Genomic DNA, 19758 nt, shown 5'->3' on the forward strand with positions numbered 1-19758 from the left:
TCATTCAGTATAAAGTTGGGGCACTCTAGCTCACTTGTATCAGTCAGTGATTCTCTTACCTCTTCACAGTGGATATGTGTCTGCACAGGTACTGCAAATGCTCAGTGGGCACTAGTTGGGCAGGTACATGGCTGCATACATGTGTAGGCGGGGAATGCAAAAGTGAAAAAATTCTGCTCAGAAAAAAATCAGGGCTAGCAGATGTTAAGATGGAAGAGGAGGGACCCACTGTGATCAAGCACCAATAGCTTAATGGTAAGAGGCACTCACTCAGGAAGCAGATCTAGATGCTAAGGCTCCCTTATGCAGCAAAGGTTTGAACATGCATCTATCCAACATTTTTATTTAGATTTATATCCTAACCTATTCAGGAAGGCTTATGGTGGCTCACAATAAAAGATAAAAACCCCACAAGATAAGAAACAACAACAGACTCCTCGAATACTACCCCAAAACTTAACTCCACTCCACTCACTCATGTTTCCCTACCTCTCATCCATGAGAGCAGTGCCTCTGGCCCATCCCAACTCCTACTCACATCTTGAAAACCTCTACCCAATTCCCCTAGCCCCCATTCCCACTTTCCTACCTCAAACCCAGAAAGGACCTCAGAATTGTTATTTCTCTTTATGCCAATCTACTTTTTAGCCACTACTGCTCCCTATTCGTTTCAGTACATATAACAATTACTCAGAGTAAATAGGTCAGTAAAAAGATTTTGGTTCTTTGCATAAATATGCAATGCTATTTCCATAAAAAGTGCTTGCCTTATATACTATCAGAGTTAAAAGCTACACCTGAATATTTTACATAACCCCCCCCATTTTAAGTGTTGATCATTTTAAAGCAAGGAAGAAGCACAAGAACATTTTGTAAATACTTACCTTGGGCAAACTGCTCATACACTGAAGTCGGTGTGACTATTCCTGTGAACAGTTATAGATGTGAACTACTTTGCAGGATAGCAGTTTTTGCTGTTATTTTAGAAGTACGACAAAATTCAAGGTCATAACCTTGTCACCTGTAGTTTTCATTAATGTCATAATCATTTCTCATAAATTATAAAAACAATCTGTCAGAACTATCGGGGGATAAAATAGCAGTTTAGATTAGGAAAAACCTCATTCACTACCATGGATACTGTTCACTTTGCTAGTTCATTATCATACAAAATAGCATTTAGCTATAAAACCAACAGTTTCGGTGTGCCTTGCATGCCCCATCAAACAGCTGGTCAAAAGAGGGTAACAGTCTGTGACTGGAACAAGTACCTGACTATCTGAAAAACTACTAGTAGCTATGACATGCTGTTACAGTAACCAGACGGGGCCAGAAGCTTCTCATTATCTCCATCCCCTGAAAGGACAAGGTTCAGTCACTCACCTTCAAAAGGAAGACTAGGTAATGCCTAAACTTTGGTGTGGTAGCTGGAGCACCATGTTTGGAAGTTAGAGAAATGAAGGCTGACATTCCCTCTGGGTGAGAGGGACCTAGAACTCAAGTCCTCTGCTGCTGGGGCAAATGCTCTTACCATTCAGCTATCGGAGAAAAACATGGAATAACCCTCTTCCCATTTTTCAGGATTTACACTAAGGCCAAATCTACTGTATTTTCTTACAGAACAGATATCCACCTCTCCCTCCCTTTGCTTTGAGAAGGCAAAATGAAAAAAACCCCCACCAATATTTCCAGTAGTCGTGGCTAAATGCTGACTGTAGGTGACCCTGACTGCGGTGGCTATGGCTAAGAGGGTTAACACTGTAGCTGAAGGGTTCATTCCACCTAGGGTGGTTACTGATAGCTGCCCACAATATAGGACATCCCCTTGGTGAGGGGTGGGGCCACCACCTCCTTGGCCAATCAGCGGCAAGGGGTGGGTTCATGGGGAACATCCACCTCCCTCTCTGGCTGGCTCAGAACCCTGCTCCTCCTGGCTGTGTGCTACCCTACATCTAGGCACAGCCAATACAATCACAAGGACAAATGATTGACATGTATTTCTACCAAGGAACTGAAAAAACAGGACATTTTGCAGTCTGTTCCTTATTCAGAAATGGACAGGGGGCAACAGGTTTAAAAACAGGACAGTCTGGTACAAAACAGGACCAATGACCACCTTAATTCCACCCCTTCCCTCCCTAAGATTGGCAGAGGGAGAAGCACAGTTGCTATCTTGCAGTGATATCTCTCTTCTTTTGTTCTTCCATCCTTCTATTCCAGCAGGGAAAAATGAATTTCCCCATTTAAGTCTTGAACCCCAATTCTGGAGGGGCATTTTTTGGGGGGAAAAGGTATGTGAGTAAACTAAATCTACACATCTATAGAAGCCTTAATCAGTAAAAGCAGGGCCACCTCTTCCCCCAACTCTGTACCCATTTCCTTGCTCTGAACATTCTGATATGTATTCAGCAGGGATCTGGGTTTTCTGTTTCCAATTGAAAAATGCAGATTTTCCTGTTTAAAGGATTAGATCATGGATTTTCCCCCTTAAATGAGAAAAACATGGATTTTCCCCTTTGAATTGGGAAATTGCAGGTTTCCCTTTGCAAGCAGGCAGCATTCCAGCCTGCAAGGAACAGCCTGGGGCTGGGGGGAATGGGCAACTGGAGGCAGGGGGCGCATACAGCCAGGCAGGATGGTAGGAGCAGCCCTGACATCTGGATATGGTTAAATCTATGGCGGGGGAAGGATGGTTGGAGAACCAGGGCTTGGGGACTATCTGGTGTGAGTGTGTGTGGGGGGTGGGGACTAGGGTGGGGGGTGCTTGCTGGCAGTGCAGGAAGTTGTCCAGGCATGGGGCTGTGGCAGGGCACGGGGGTCTGAGGCAGCACTCGGTGGCACTGGTGAGCCCATATCCATGCTTCTGCCAGCGGGGCCCACCCAGAGGCACCTCCCTTTCAGAAGGGGAAGTGGGGGGGTTGTCCTTAAGGGGCGGTGGGGAGTTGCACGGCTGGGCCAGTGGCACTGAGGTCATGCTCTCAGGGATGGGGCAGCCGGGAGACGCTGCCAGTAGGGTGGGGCCATGGCCAGGCCAGCCGCCTACTGCAACTCAGGAGCCCCAGCTTGGGGCGGGGGGTGGCACAGGCATCCCCTCCTTCTCCCTCCACTCTGTGCCAGGACCAGACTCACTCCAGCACTGTCCGCACGAGCTTGAGATGCTGCAGCCATAGGAACTGTGCTTTGGCCTGGGCAGGACAGAGACTGCCTGAAGCCCCTTGTCCTCCTGCTGCCTGCAGCCTGGCCCAGGCTACAGCCATGCTCAGCTTCATGCTGTTGCTATGGAGCATGGCACTGGTCCTCCTCACTGTGCCACAGCCCCAACCACAGTCAGTGATGTGGGGTAGCATGCGGTGCCCCAGCTGTTGTCTGTGAACCTCATGCTGAAGGCCATCCCTGCAGACCACCAACCTGTGAGCCTGTGTGGGGCTGGGGGCCCCATCCAGCAGGGCAGAAGGTGCAGGGGGCTGCAGTTGGGAGTGAGGGGCACTGGCATGGCCGGGGGGACAGGGACAGTTGGGGAACTGTGGGCCAGGAGTGAGGGGCAATGATATAGGCAGGGTCAGGCCACCAGCACATCAGGGCTGCTCAGCACCACAAAGAAGGGGGGAGGGGGGAGGAGCCGCAGCTGGATCTGCCTCCTGGTGAGCAAAGGGGGCAGGGGAAGCTCTAATTTTCCATGATAAAAAAAACAAAATCAAGCACCAAAATATATACGTATTTAGAATGCATTTTATTATGATGGTTGAGGCACTGGTAGGCTTCCAAACAGCTTTAAAATTGTAAATATACCAATAAAACACTGTGTTCAGCTGATATATATATATGTGTGTGTGTGTGTATGTGTCTGTGCGTGATGTTTCATTTTAATTGCAGAAAAATGGATTTTGGGGGTTTTAATCAGAGAATTTGGGATTTTTTAACAGAAAAAACCAGGATTCTTGGTGTTCAGGTAGGTGAGATTAATTGGTTTAAAATGTGTTACCTATGCTGCTAAACTTTTGAAGTATATATTGTAAAAAACACTGCAGTGCCACTCCTAGAGCAAACCAGTAGATGGCACTGCCAGTGTTATGCTACTAAATGTTTACAGATAAACTTAACTGTTTCAGCTACGTTGTTTATCAAACCTTAAAATGAGAAAAAGCCTAGTAAGCAGTGAAGGCACACCTTGTTTGAAACTGTGTGATGACTTGTTCCATAATTAGTTCAAATAAAATCCATATATTGAAAGGGAACAACAACTGCAAGCCATTCATTAGTGAACCAAAGGAAAAGCAACTGGAATGTCAGATTTACAAGTGGTGCCACCTACCTGAGGAAAGAAAGCCTATTTTTATTACAGTGAACATCCCTGGGGATTATCCTGGTAACTGAAAGTACAACCAGGAAAAAGGATAACAATCACTCAAAAACGCAAGTGTCAGGTAGCTTTTTACTTTCTTACAATATTTGAAGCTAGAAAAAATGAAATAAAACCACTTTTAATGTAAGTGAAGAATTCTGTTTCAACAGCTAAGAGATTAGCTCATTTGTCTTGATCTGTGTGTTCCTTGCTTTTGTACGTCTCAGTTTTTGCTTCTTGGTTATTATCACTAGTCATAAAAGAAGATGCAGGCTAACACTGAGCTCATTAAGAACTATAAAGCCCTAATCCCATTGATGAGTTAGGACAGGCTTAGCTGAACAGATCTGTAACTGGAAAATGGCAGTCAATTCTATTGGTAATATCAGAAAGAATACAATCCAGCTCATATTTATCTAGCTGCATTCAAGCAGTCTACCTAACAACTAGCCTTGCCATTTGAGTTTGAGAGCATGGACATAAAAAAAACTTATTACAGGATAAAAGGAAGTGGGGCCGTATTGTGCAGGTATTCTGCAGTTAACTGCTGGGTGAAGTTATTCTGGGCTCTTATCCCAGGGTAAGTGGAAACTAAATTGTATTAACCTACTCTTCTTTTAATGAAGGCTCAGCTTGTGTGGTTCAGCTTCTGCTTAGCAGAGTAAGAATGTGTGCACACACTAACTATGGAACATCTCATGCACAGTAAAGCCCCACCCCCTTTCACTCCATGGTAAATTGTTTGCATGGTCACATCATGGATCTGATATACCCAGGGAACTGGTCTGGAGAATAAGATGGTCTTTTCAGTCAATTTTAAAACAGTGAAAAAGTAGTGAAAAGTAAAAAATCATACTTTCCAGATCTTCTAAAGCCAGCCCAAAACAGCCATCCATAAAAGGACTGCATGATAATCACTCATCAAGTGTCCCAAAAACACATCTTAAAACAGCTATGTGATGTACAGTACCCACACTCTTCATCTTCTTCCTCACATTCAGGCAACCTCTTTGAGAACAGTAATGCATTAATTAAGGTGCCTTCCAATATATTTAGAAAAAGAGCTACACGAGACGGTATAGCACACTCTGCTTAAATAACTGATAGAATAGCATCTTAAAGAATTATTACTGCAATTCACTATCCATATGACTAAGTAAACTACCTGCCCAACTGATAACTCCCTCCCACTTCCTACAATGGTAAAAATCATGCTGCTTCTATGGGCAATGATTTGAGATGATGAAAGGCGCAAAAGGACACTCTTCTGTACCTCTTCCTTCCACATACAGTATGTTCCCAGGACAGTGAGCAATGAGTATTAAAAGAATGAGCATGTGTGAGGGGATGAAACCTCTAAAGCTTCTATCAAGATGCTGCCAAGAATGCAAGGTTTGGTTCCTACTGTATATCTTCTGGCTCCCAAACTTGGAAACTGTAAGAAGGCATGGTGAGGGCCAGATTTTAGTGTGTTTGGTACCTGCCAGGTTCCTTTCATTCACCGAAATAAATATCTAGATTTTTCAAAACTATTTGTGTTTGAGAAATAACAAGCAGCTGCTGAGTACTCTGCTCTTCTAGACGTCTGGTTACCTCTAAAATAAAAAGTAAATTCTTGAAAATTTAGTCTCAACTGAGCACTTTTGCACTCCAGTTCTGAATCTATCTAGATATTCCATCCTCCTCCTTGATTTCCTCTTGAAGCTGGCCCACTGGGCATCCAGGGGAAGGAGACAGTGGAGCCAAGAGGAAACAAATTATACAAAAGTAAGGCTGGAAGGGACCCGAGGAGAACATCTTGTCCAACTCCCTGCTCAAGGCAGGATCATCCCTATCTAAAGAATTCCAGACAATGTTTATTTAACATGCAAAGCAATGAGTGTGGTCCTCAGTGAAACAGCTTTTATCCTAGGGAGGTAGCTTTGAGTTCCAGCCCAGTTCCCTGCTCCCAGTAAGGCAGAAACAGCCCCATGCTTTCTATTCTATGAATACTAAATGGAAGGTGTCAACTTCAAGAGGAGGGCTGGAGAGGGTAGTCTGGGTAATGGGTTGCTCATGGCCTGGTAGTTAGAACACAATTAGGCAGCACAGATTGAAAACCCTTCTGGGTGAGGGGTGCCAAGAAGCTGAGTCACGTGGTGCCTGGCATATGCCCTAACAGCAAGACTACTGGGCTAAAAGATGGGAGTGTCCTCAGTTTTACTTCCAGCAGGTATCACGGGGCGCATCCACACATGCAAGCACGTGTGCTTGCAGCAGCAAAAACAGAAGCAGTGCAAATTTGAGCTCAGGCTTTTTGCCTCAGTGCATGTGTCCGGACATGCATTTTGGTATGGAGGAAATTGTGCCACTTGGGGCAAAATAACCCTGCCTGGCTCCTCCTGGATCTGCAGCCAGGGGGAGCCACAGCCTGGGGCCAGCACCTGTGCTGTCCCCAGCAGTATAAAAAGCTGCCCTGTCCTGGCCCTATCAGTACAAAAAGTTGCCCTGGCAATTAGTTCAGGGCCACTTCCTTTCAGGAGCTCCTGGGGCCCAGCCAGTTGGTACGTGGGGACACTACCCCTTGTGCCAGCTGGACTACTGAAGCAGCCCTTAGAGTTCTCTGCACCCTCTACCCACTGCAGCAGTCTGGCAGTGGGGGCTGCTGCCTGGCTGTGACCTGCTGCACACCTGCCAGACCCAGATGGGGACCGCACAGCCAGTAGAAGCACCAGTAGAGGCAACCCCCCCCAGGTGCCACAGAGCCTGAATTAGCCTTCTGAGCATGGGAAGTGCAGGGTGTGTATAGCTATTGAGGTGGAAATGAAATCTAAATTCTCTGTTAAGACCAAAACCTATACTTATTCAATGACATTAGTGCAACTTGGGGGTGTAAAAGTGAAATAGGATCTGGTCCTTCCTGGCAATATCTTGTAAGAAGGGTTTCCAAAAGCGGATGGGAGACAGGGAACCAGGAATAGACACTGTGCTGAACGGGACTGTATAACCAGCAGCAATGATGTCTAAAACCCATCGGTCTGTTCTGATGCAGACCCATATTAGTCAAGAAAGAGCCATGTAGTCACCAAATGCTGTGGAAGAGAATGATGGAACATGAAGGGAGTGAAATGCATCTTCCAGCTGTCGCATCAGAAATAGGCAGCAAATGCTTTCAAGCCATTAGCATATTTCTAGAATGCCTGCTTGACAGTTAGGGTTCCTACTAAAGGAGAAGTCTATTAAATGTATACGTTAGCCTGAAATATACAAAGCACTCACAATAATAGAAAGGTATATAAATCACAATTTCATTTAGGGTACTTGTCATCCCAATAATCAAGTGACTAAGGTCCTAAAATAGTGTATAGGTCTAGATTGGGGCAGGCAATTATTTTGAGTGGAGGATCACTTAACAAGGTTTGGTGAGCTGTTGAGGGTTGCATGGGTATCCCCACCCCCTGACAGGTGCCCCACCCCCCAGCCATCATCTTGGGACCAGAGGTCCCACCCCTAACCCTTGCCACCAGAAGTTCTTCCCCTAACCCCCCCCCCCCCAATACTCCTTTTGGGAGAAGGGAATTGCCTTCTTAGAACCAGAAAAAAACCAAATCATATCCTAAGAGTCAAACACCTACTAAAACATATTTTAATTTTATTACAAAAAATATTTTTGTCATGATTTGTTTGTGTACTGGATATAGAGATGATTGCATAATAATTCAAAAATAAATTCTTAGTTTTTTGTAGTGTGGGGGGGAAAGAGTTGTGTGTTCTATGTGCGTGTGTGGTTTGTGGAGTGTGAGGGAGGGTGGGAGGGGTATGGGGAACCCCCTACACTCCCTCCATGGTGCAGCAGCAGGTAGGGTGCCATTGCCTGGCTCTGGCCAGCCCTGCACATTGCAGCGAGGAGCACCACCTCTACCAGGCCATTTGTTTCCCTGGCATGCCCTGCACTCACAGGGCACAGGAGGGAAGACCCAGAGGCTGCAGCCAGCTGCTTTCTCCACCCCAGCCACTCCAGTGCCTGGTGCTTCCCTCTTGTGCTCCATGGGTGCGGGGAGTGCTGGAGAAACAAACGGCCCAGTGGGGGTTGTGCTCCTTGCAGCACTGGCTAAAGCTAGGAGCCAGGCTCCAGCGCCAAGGCAAGTGCCCCCCCCCACCCCTGCTGCTGCTGCCACTGCCACCCACTGCCTGCCAGGCCTGCATGCCATGTGGGGGAGTGTAAGAGGGGTACCTAGGAGTCTGCTGGGGGGAAGGGGCATATCAAGGCCCCTGTGGTGAGGGAGAGAGTGGGGCCAGGGTGGGTGCTGCACAGCCCAGGCGGGATGGAGCTGTGAGTGGCTCATCTGGAAGGCACAGGGGAAGAGGGGGGCCTCCCACCACTCAGCACACCCACAGTGGAGGCATGGGGTGAACGTACCCCCCAGATGTGTGTGCGGTGCAAGGGCAGGCTTCCACTGTGGGCTGGGAACAGGGGTGGCACTGGGCTCTTCCTGGAGCAGGAGATGGGCTGGGGCTGCCCTTGGGGTTGGTGGCAGCAGCATCTGGGAAAGGCAGCAGTGCTGGCATTTGGGAGTGCCATAGCCACCCACCCCAAGTGCAGCCTCAGCTCAACCTCCCTGCCAGGAAAAGCCCGGTGCTGCCTCCGGCCCTAGCCCACAGCAGCAGCCCTCCCTCACCCTGTGCATAGATTGGGGAGGGGTGGGGGGGAATGACATGCCACCCCCCAGGGTGAGCCAGGAGGCAGGAGCCCCTTCCCCCTGCCCCTTGGATGAGCTGCTCGTGGCTTTGTAACACACTCCGCACTGCCCTGTCTGTGCAGTGCCTGGCCCACTCCCTCCCTCACCACGGGGGCCTCAATCTGCCCCCTGCATGCCCCTTCCTTCCCCCCAACAGACTTAGCAGCCGGACGCTGCTCTCCAAGCTGCTGGACTGGCCATGTGCATGCTGTGGGGGTGCATGCACGTGGCATTTATTGGTGACATTACTGGCCACATCAGCCAAAAAAAGGCTGATCGTCGATAATGTCAATTTTCCTTTTATTGGTGCCAATACGATATGAACTCATGTACCGGTGCATCTCTACTATCCTTCTTATATTTTTTGTCACCTGATTCTCTGAAAAGATTTTGGACATCTGTTGGGAAGATAAGCAACACCAGAAAATATTAACTAACTGAAAAGTAGTCTCTCTTCTCTTACTTGTGAAAAAAACAGATACTACAAAATTGGGGTTGATGCAACAGATGCCATTTGGCCAAAGACTAAACTAGATTAAGAAGCTGACATACAGGGTGGAAATTTTTCCAGAAAAATTTCCAGTGCTTTATTTTTCCATATCTAAAAATTAATTGTTTCATAAAATTCATTAGTAACAACGAATGGATGCCAACACAATATTAAACAATCTTGGCAGTTTCAAAGTTGTAATTAATGTTTTTCAGGTGATTATCCCTGGGAAGCGTGAGAGAGAGTACACATATGTTTTACTGATTTGTAAATAGGAGGGTAAATAAACTCATATAATAATCCAAGCAAAAAATCAAGTTATGAATTCACCTAATTGGCTGTGCAGGTCAGATCAAAACCAAAGCTAAAATTCTTATTTCTTCTCAGACTGCAAGTGAAAGCAAAACCAAAACTAAAACTGTGATTAATTTTTGTTTCACTTTCAGTTCAGCATCTCATTTCTTGAGTTGGCAAAGTTTGCATAAGATCTGTTAGTTTTTTTAGTGCTTTTGGTTTGAATTCGTTATAATAATGCCTAATCTGAAACAAACAAACAAACAAACTAGTGTGTAGTATCATTCTAGTGAAGTTCAAGCCACTGCAGGAAGGAAGTTGGTAGATGTAAATATTGCAGGCAGGAGTATGCTAACAATGCAGCAAGAATGAAGAAACATTTAATAACATATAGAAACTGTCCCGAAAGAGTACAAGCCATATACAGAAAGCTAATACAACCAAGTGGTGAAACAACATCATCTAAGAAAAGTCTACTTCAGGAATCCTATGCAAGTAAACAACTTAATATGTTAAACAACACACACTATAGACTACCATCTGTATTGTTTTAAAACACTGTAATTTTAAAAGTTGTTAATGCAACTCTGGACTATTATTTATTTATTTAAAATATTTGTATCCTGCATTTCTGCTTGCACTAAGCACCCAAAATGGCTTAGACTTAACAACCTTTTTTTTTTTTTTTTTAATGACATAAGAGATAAATAGTTAACTATTTCAACCCAGCAGATCGAACTTAGTCCTCTGGCCAATGGCTCTGCAGTCCCAGGGTAACTGAGCAGCAAGTTGAGCAGCAGAGTGTTCTTTCTGGCAGGGAGGGAGCTCCCTGCTGCTTCTTGTTTTCATGGATGAGGCCAGACTAGAATAAACCAAAATAAAAATCTTTTCCCCCTTTTGCTGCAGGAACTTGGTAGCTCAAGTGAAATAGAAGATTTGCAAAAAAATGGACAATGAAAATGTAGAGCTGCCAGGTCTGGGGGAAGAAGAAGCAGGACCCTCGCTTTCAAGATCACTGTCACCAGATATGCAATCCACCATGAGTAGCTGTTCAAGACAGTCAATCTTTTTATCAAGCTTCGTGGACAAAATGTCAAAAGAAGATCAAGAAGAAGCAGATGAAACATTACACCTTGAGCTATACTTGCAAGCGGTACACCTCTTTCCATAACTTAAAATCAGTGCTGGAAGGAACATTACAAACTAATTCACCATCATATAAATTAGCCTGATGTTATCGCTTATCACACTCTTAGAGAGAGAGTGTGACACAGCTCAAACAATGGTTATTCAAAGGATTGGTCAAGCACAAATCACTGACTGATGTCAGATGGATGGACTGATATACAAGGAAATCCTTTATTGAACATTATGTTAGCAACACCTGAACCAATATTCCTAAAAGGAATTGCTACCAAATTCTTCTCATCATACAAGTGAATACATAGACAAATTACTGAGTGGAGAGACTGAAAGTGCAGGTCCCTCCAGGGTGCAAGCTCCTGTAACTGATAATGCAAATAATACAAAAGCTGCATTGCAAATACTGAAGGCAAAGTATCCTCATTTAATAGTATTTTCCTGTCTTGCTCATGGGTTGAATCTTCTGGCAAAGGACATAGCAAGTGTGAATACAATGAAGACAATATTGGCAAACTGCAAAGTGATTGTGAAGTTATACAACAGTCATCATGTAGGTAATCAGACTTTGAAGAAATTACAGAAAGAGAAGCGGGGGAGGGAAAGTGCATTTTTACTGACAGGAGAAACTAGATGGCCTCAGCTACAAAGTGTTTACATAGTCTGCTGCGCACAAAGTGTACTTCAGTAGATGACACCGTATCCCAGATTATTCCCATGAACATTCAGATGTAGATTCTCGACAACAATGCGTTCTGGGTTCGAGTTCAAGGAGCATTCAATTTGCTACTACCGGTTTCAATGGTAATCAAGAAACTTGAAGGAGATACACCAAGCCTTTCAAATATTCCAGAGATATTCAGACAACTGAATAAAAATCTAATTGTGCTTCTGCCGCCTTCACCTCTATCCAAAAAAGTAGTAGTAGTAAAACAAATCTTTACTAAGAGATCTGAGTTTTGCTCTCATCCAGTTTATCTGGCAGCAAACCTTTTGGATTCTCAACAAAGAGGACAACACTTATCAGAAGATAAATCATCTACTGTTCTTGATATAAATATGGAAATAGATAAAAATGACCCAACATTGATGAAACAGTCGTGATGACAGACATTGCTGAGTGCTGTGCAAAAGAAAAACATTGGAGCAAAGTGGTGGGCAGCAGAGAATACGTCTCCTCTTGCATGGTGGAAGGGATACTGTAACACCCAACTGTTGTCCAGGATTGCTCTAAGGATCCTAAGCATGCCACCAAGAGCAGCTTCTTGTGAACAGAACTGGAAGGCTTTCAACTCAAACAAGACAAAAAAGAGAAATAGACTAACAAATGAACGCACCGCTAAGCTTGTTTCTATTTCTCAAAATCTCTTGCTTCTGGATCAGTCAGAAGCACCATTAGTGGAGAAGATGCAGTGTGATGATTAGTTGCCCTTGCCCATAGACTCATTGGTAAAACCATCCTTTCCTGAAAGAGAACGTGGTTCAAGTAGTTCTGAAAGAGAACATGGTTCAAGTAGTTCTGGATCAGATTTGCCTCAATCTGATTCTGAAATGGAACTAACAAGTAGTGCAAGTGCTTCTACAGATAGTGACAGTGAAACTGGAGGTGCCACAGTGACCTCAGTGGAAGAGAGTTAAACACTGTTGAAGATAAGTGGACAACTACAGCATATCATGCACAGTTCTTTGGGTGTGCTAACATTAGTGTGTCAACAGTTTTCTGTGCCTTTGGTTTTTTTTCTTAAATTTAAACAAACAACATAAGGAAAGTGCATGCTATTGTGTATTGTCTTTACATTTTTACAAGTATTCCAATAAAAATAATTTCTTTCCACATAAAAAGCTTTGAATTTGTTTGAATATAACATTTAAACCACACTAAGTGTGCTGTATTTAATTTTCTTCCTAATCAAATATTTCAGTTCAAATACTTGTGACTATTGGGACATAATATTAACATGGGGGGAATTTTTCAGTTTTGTTTACTAAATATAAGTCAAATAAACACGCTAAATCAGATCATGCTCTATTAAGGGCATTGGAAACATTTTCCAGAAAAAATACCAATTCAAAATTTTCTGGAAAACCCACATCTCTCTTAAGACGACAGTTACTCTTCTTATATACATTCAGATATCTGAATATATCAGATATTCCCTGATATATGGCACCATCATTCCTTTGGCTCTGTTATTTTCCAAATAATTTAAGTTTTTATTTCATAATCTTTCTGAGGTGTGTACTCCCATAAAGAAGGGGCAGGAGCAGGGGCAGTGCTCAACGTTCTCTCAAGATATCTGTGGAATTTAAAAGACAAACTTTTTTTTACACCACTGTATGATTTAGTCATAGTCATGAATACCATAAATCTGAGGAGGCTCCATGCTTGTTGTATGAGGTACCCTTCCACTAGCTCAGAAGGCAAAATGAACGGGCTAACAGGAGATGCAATTCAGATAGAGATATTGCTTATGAGAAAGAAAGGGAGTATTAGCTCGACATACAGCTACCACAAGGCAGCGCTTCTCAGTAGGCAAATGAATCACTGTTGATCTGTAGTACAGAAGTAGAGCACTGGTCCTACACACTAGGGCTATACAAAGCTTTGGTCCCCGAGTCGATTCGGTGGCCAAATCTCTGAATCTGAGTTGAATCAGAGGACCCTTTAATCTCTCCAAATCGAATCAGAACCCTCTGAATCAATTCAGAGAGATATGGACATAGAGACAACTTTAAATGTTTTTTTCTACATACCTCTAGGTAGCAGGAGCTTGTGAGTGCTGCGATGCAGGGAAGCACGGCGGGGGAGCTCCCCAGCATGCTTGGCAGCAGACCTGGAAGTGGATCAGAAGAGTTTCTGGTTCGCTTCTGGGTCTGTTGGGCAGTGTGCAGGGGGGACCCGTGGCTCGGTAACTCATGCCTCTTGGGTCTGGGGTGGGCATCCAGGGTCCCCCTGTGGCGAACTGCCTGGAAGTGGACCTGGAAGTGGTCTGGTCTAGTTCTGGGTTTGCTGCCAAGCACATGGAGGGCCCCCTGTACTCCTGTGGGACACTCCATGTGCCCCAGCATTGCAGCAATCATAAGCCATGCCTGCTACCTCAAAGTAGGTAGAAAAATCTTTTAAAGCTGTGTCTGTGGCTGAACCACTAGTTCTCAGAATTAGCATCGAATCTTCAGATTCAGATTTGGCTGAATAAAATCAGGGACAGTGATCCGAATCAACGAATCGAATCACTGTCCCTGATTTGGGCAGAATCCGAATCAAATACAGCCCGCTTCAGACACCCCGACTACACACTATACCCCTACATGGTAGTGCTCCACAGCAGGGAAATGCACCCAGAAGAAAACTTAGGTTTCTAGGAATGTTTTTTCTCCCTTGCATCTGCAATGCCATTTACTGCAACAAAAGTGCAGCCTCACTTAGAAATTATGACTTTCATTTGACATTAGAGAATTTTTACACGACAGACTGACTTCTGTTACTCATTGTATCCGTTAATAGGCAACTACTATTACACATTTTTTAGCAATGCAATCACAGGGCTGGTAGCTGAACATTTATACAAACACAACAATTTCCATGACAGCTCCTTCAGCTATGGCTTTATCAGCAACAGTATTAAGATTGGGTCTGAGTTTTTTCCCCCCCAAAAATCTTATTGTACCTAGAAAACTCCTAACAAATAAAAGAACAGCAGGAACATTTACAAGTTTTATTCTGTGATAAGAATATCTGTTTGGTCATCTTTATAGTGCCAGAACTCCCCAGAATGAGGAGGCATTAATAACCAAAACAATACTGGTACCAGAGTTAGTCACAGTAGTATATCAGTCTGTCAGTACAATCATCATGTAGCACCAAGTAGGACAGAGGGTTTCAGTTAAAAAACTTTACTTGTTTCTCCAAGCCACTTCCCTCTCCTCTAAAGAAGAACTTCTATGGTAATAGACAGTGATAAGCAGGTAAGAAGAAAAAGGTGGATTTCCCAGTATTTCAAACTGTTTGATGTCCTTTTTCAGATAAAGTGGAAAATCCATGTACAAAAGGAATGCACGTAAAATGCAAAACAGCATCTGGTGAAGTAAACCACACCTTATGAAAGCTTATGTAGCTATGATTTAGTTGGTCTAGACCTACAAAAAAACCACTGCATTTGTCCCAGTGTAAATCATTTCATCCTGGGACAAAGTGTAACCATTTAGACCAGGGTGCTCAACCTCCAGCCTGTGGGCCAGATCCAGCCTGTGGAGCCAGGCCATCAGGCTAGCAGGGGTCAAAGGTCTGAAAATTTGGCAGTGAGGAAGCAGTGACAGAAGCTGCTGCTCCACTGCTGACAAATTTCCAGACCAATGGGAGGCTCACACATTGGATAGCATACTGGATCAGCGTGCAGATGTGGTCCAGGACCCCATCTAGCCATGCAGGGACCAGCTGAAAGAAGTGTGGGGCCTGATCCTGCAGTGCAGAACCAAGCAGAGGAAGTGTAGGGACCAGATTTGTTGGCAAAGGACCCCAGGGAGGTACTGTGGAGCCCCACAGAAGCGGCACCAAGCTGAGGGAGGCAGCGTGGAACAGAGGGAGGCAGGCAGGTGTGGTGCAGAGCCCCAGAGTGGAGGTGTGAATGACAAATAGCTGAGAGGGCCAATGCAGGCAGCACTCTGTCACCACATCCCAGCTGCAGGGCAGAGACCACAGGATGCAACACGAACTTGACTAGCCTGGCTGACCCCACATGGGGCTGGCTGAGAATCACAGGGGCCAGGCTAGCTCCTGCTGTGTACTGTGGCCCAGCACTGCAGCGAGGAACCATGTGGTACCAGAGCAACCAGCAGGGGGGTGGAGGGGAGCAGTGGCAGCACCAGGTAAATGACTGCGGGTGGGGAGGGGGCAAGTGTATGGGTGGGAGCACAGCAACAGCTGGGTGGGAGTGTGGGGCCTGCACGGTATGCCAGGGCCAGCACCGGTGGGGCCCAGAGCGGATGGCAGGGACACAGGCTAGAAGGGGCTCTATGGAGCTGGGCCGAGCTGCATCATTAGGTAGAGTGGGTCTGCACCCACTTGCTGCCCCTTCCTCCCCGCCTGCTGCTACTTTTAACACTTCCCTGTCTGTGGCTGCTGCAGCTCCTCTCCACCCCACACTGACCACTGCAGCACCATGCAGTTCCTGGCTGCAGGATGGGACTGCAGCGGGCTTGGCCTGACCCTCAAGACTGAGGCGATTGCCTGTGATCCTCCCCTGCCTCCTTTCCCACCACTTCTTATCTGAATTTCCCTTTGGTACAGGGAGGCAGGAACAGCCCCACAGTCCTAGGCCAGAAGCCTCTGCTCAGCATGTGGCTTCTGGCTGAGGGCTGGGGGTAGGCAGGGCTGGACAGGCCTTGCTTCTACAGCTGCCTGATCCTGCCAGCAGCTTCCCCTGGGTCCTACTGCCCCTGGCTCCTGTCAGCTTTGACAGGCAGCCAGGTGCAGATCAGTATTTATTTTCTAAATTTTTTAGGGGCCTTGTGGGCAGGATAGAATGACCTGGCAGGCTGAATCTGGCCCATGGGCCACCTTTTGCTCATCCCTGGTTTAAGTGGTTATCCCAATACTGCATCTCTGAATCAACGGCAGAAAAGCAGCAGTACATGCAGCTGCTCACTAAACCCCAATTAGAAAAGTGAGTTGTGTACATGCCAATTCCAAGATATTTCTGTTCTGGGAACATACGCATATACAACTTGTCCAGGGACAAATGCAATGTTTGTTCCTAGCCTGCAAGGTACAAATCTATCCTGCCTTTTGTAAAATGGAAGTTATTATAGAAATATAAAGATGTCATAAGTCCTTTCAGAAATTAAGGGGACTGTTAACAAGTATAAGTAAATCATGCTTGATTTCCTCACAATTGATAATATTCAGATTCTGCTTAAGAACAGAACTGACAAGCACTGAGAGGCAAGAAAAAAAAAACTTAGAGGATTTATAACGTTGTCTCATTTGTACCATGTTAAATACAGCAAAACACAGATCCTTCACAGGGTTAGGTTCCTCACTTCCCTCCGAAGATGAGAGCTTGCAAACTAGTCAGGGAATATATACAGCCACAGCAAACAGCTGCATGGAATCACTGTTAAGCTCCAGCTGATAGAGAAGCGTCACCCTTTGAAGTGAAAGCTGCAGCAACCAGTTGAGTGTGGCAACCAGCTATGAACTAAGTGCACTGTGAACTACCCAGATGGTTCTCATGTATTCTGAAATTAACAAATCCCCCCAAATTGCCAGTTGTTACCGGGAGTGGGCAAAATGGAGGATCTGGCCAGCAGCAAGACTCCATTTCCCAGCAGCCCCTGCCCACATGGCTGGGGCTGGTTTCTGTGGAAACCACAGCAGCAGCCACACTGCCATGGGGAAGGGCTGGGGTTTCCATGGAGACCGGCCCCAGCAATGCCAGAAGGGCGTGGATCTTGCTGTGGTGACAGCTGGGTAAGCGCTGTGATCCGTTGCCTGCATGCCCAGAGCGTTGCTCTGCCCCAGCTCTGGACCATGCCGTCACCACTGGAAAGAGCTGGGGCACAGCCGCAATTCGTTGCCTGCACGCTTCTGCCCAGATCTCAGTCCAGCTGCAGAGCAGCTACACGCCCTGACGTGCGCTGTGCCAGTGCTGCTGGGGCCAGTGTCCACAGAAACCCCAGCTCCATGCTATTACAGGGCGGCAGCTGCTGGGGTCTCCATGGAAACTGGCCCCAACCAGGTGGTCAGGGGCTGCTGGTCGGATCCAGCCTGTGGGCCAGATTTTGCCTGCCCCTGTACTAGGGCCTCTGTACACTATTATTACAAGGAGGTATAAACTGAGAGGAAGGAAAAAATATCCAAAAAATGATTAGGTGAGTAACAGGCTACAGTCTGACCTAAGAGTTCTGCAACAGTAAAATACCAACCAAACAAACAAAAAAGGATGAAGGCACAAATAACCTGGAGCTGAAAACGCTACAGAGGAATGAGGAAACAAAATGTGACCAGGCTACTCTCACATGCCCATACAGCATTCTAATCCCTGTGATCATGCACACCCTGAAGCAAAGATACTATGCAGGTCACTCTGGTATTTCCTGCTATTTACAAAGTCTGTTGCAGGTATCTTACCTTCCATTGTAGTGTCTACCACTCATTTTGAGCTCTACTACACTAACATCTGAGTTCATTTCATTATGACCTAAGATTGCCTATTTCAATTACCATAAGGTTTTTTTTTGCCGAAAAGCCCAGAACCCAGTTTGATGAAAGTGACTGTTCCTATTTGGGGGTCTCACCTGTAAACTACAGCAGGGATACGTTTCCAGGAACGAAAGCCTGCCACACTCTCCAGTTCCTTATCCGTGATCCAAACAGGAACCATAATCTCCTGTGGGTAGCTACCACAAAGCCTGCACAGAAAGTAAAAGTGAAGGGTTAAATGCATTAAATGCACCAGAGATATAGCAATTATGTAACCCACTGACAATACAAATTGAAATGCACTACAAGCAGACCAAGTGCTTGTTTATTTCAGCAATCTATACTCTTTTGCTAGTGTCTGTATACTTATATTTGCTACTAAATTTCTCTTCAATAGGCACAGAAGAATACTGTGGACCAAATAATTTGTTGCTCTAAATCAGGGTAGCTCTTTTGAAATCGATGAAGCTACATCGATTTCACTAGTTGAGGACCTTAGGAAATTTAAACCTAAAACCTAATGGCACTTAACTCCAATTGCCAACATATTAGAGCACAGGAGAGAAATTCCTCACCTTTTAATGCTGAAGAGTTAATAATTACCAGGGACGTGGGTTTTCTGTTTTCAATAGAAAAACGTGGATTTTCCCCTTTGAAGCTGGAAACCATGGATTTCCCCTCGCAGGCTGGCAGAGCTCCAGCCTGCAAGGGGCTGACTGGGGCTGGTGGAGTGGCGGGGATGGCAACTGGAGGCATGAGGGAGCACATGGGTACACACACAAGGCCAGCAATACAGCCAGGCAGTGTAGTAGGAGCAGCCCTGACAGCTGGATAAAGGTAAGTCTATGGGATGGGGGAAGGGGAGTTTGAGGGCCAAGGCTTGGCGACCATCTGGGAAGGCCCACTGGTGACATGTCGGGGGAGTATGTGCCCCTCCAAGATTTCTGCATGGACCACACAGCATGAGCCACCTCTGCAGCCCAGCACACAGGACCTGGTGTGAAAGGGTAGAGCAAAGCAGGGAGGCTTGGTGGTGCTACCACCGCCACTGGAAAGCCCCGTGCCAGCCACACCGCCAAAGTTAAGCGCCCTCTGTCCACCCAGCAGCAGTGGGGGGGACGGGAGGGGGGCATAACTCTACACTGCCATTGCTGCCCTCATGTGGAGAGGGGCGCCTTGCCATGATGGTGTGGGGCTCCAGCACTGAGCTTCCACACCTTGCTCCATCCTCCCATACCAGGTCCCACCCACTGGAGGCCCCCAGAGAGAGGACACCAGGGCAGGGAACTCCAAGCCCCAGTGGGCAGCCTGAATCATTCCAATATTCCCAACAGGCTCCACTCAGCTCTGCTCCAGCCATGCTGCCTGCAGGCTGGGGGGAGGGTCTAGGCTCCATGCTCCTTCCTCCACTCCAGCCACAGCAGCCACCACCTCCCACACACAGCAGCAGGGGCTCAGGCACTGCTGGCTAGCTGTGGCTGGCACCCACAAGTCAAGGAGCAAGGAGTGGGCAGGATGCAGAAACCAAGGCCTGTAGACCTGGCAACTGTGCACCCCCTCTGACAGGGTTGGG

At 46.1% G+C, this 19758-nt stretch overlaps 1 protein-coding gene across 5 annotated transcripts in view; it reads right to left on the bottom strand.

Moving 5' to 3' along the window:
- Positions 1-19758, bottom strand: part of MTMR3 (myotubularin related protein 3) — a 188146-nt gene that overhangs the window by 36829 nt on the left and 131559 nt on the right. For all 5 annotated transcript variants that reach the window (XM_019539286.1, XM_019539285.1, XM_019539284.1 and 2 more), the window contains exon 9: positions 18281-18394. In XM_019539286.1, coding sequence (XP_019394831.1) covers positions 18281-18394 — 114 coding nt within the window. The remainder of the gene's footprint in view (positions 1-18280; positions 18395-19758) is intronic.

The sequence above is a fragment of the Crocodylus porosus genome, unplaced genomic scaffold (assembly GCF_001723895.1).
Source record: "Crocodylus porosus isolate Cpor-Errol unplaced genomic scaffold, CroPor_comp1, whole genome shotgun sequence".
Lineage (NCBI taxonomy): Eukaryota > Metazoa > Chordata > Crocodylia > Crocodylidae > Crocodylus > Crocodylus porosus.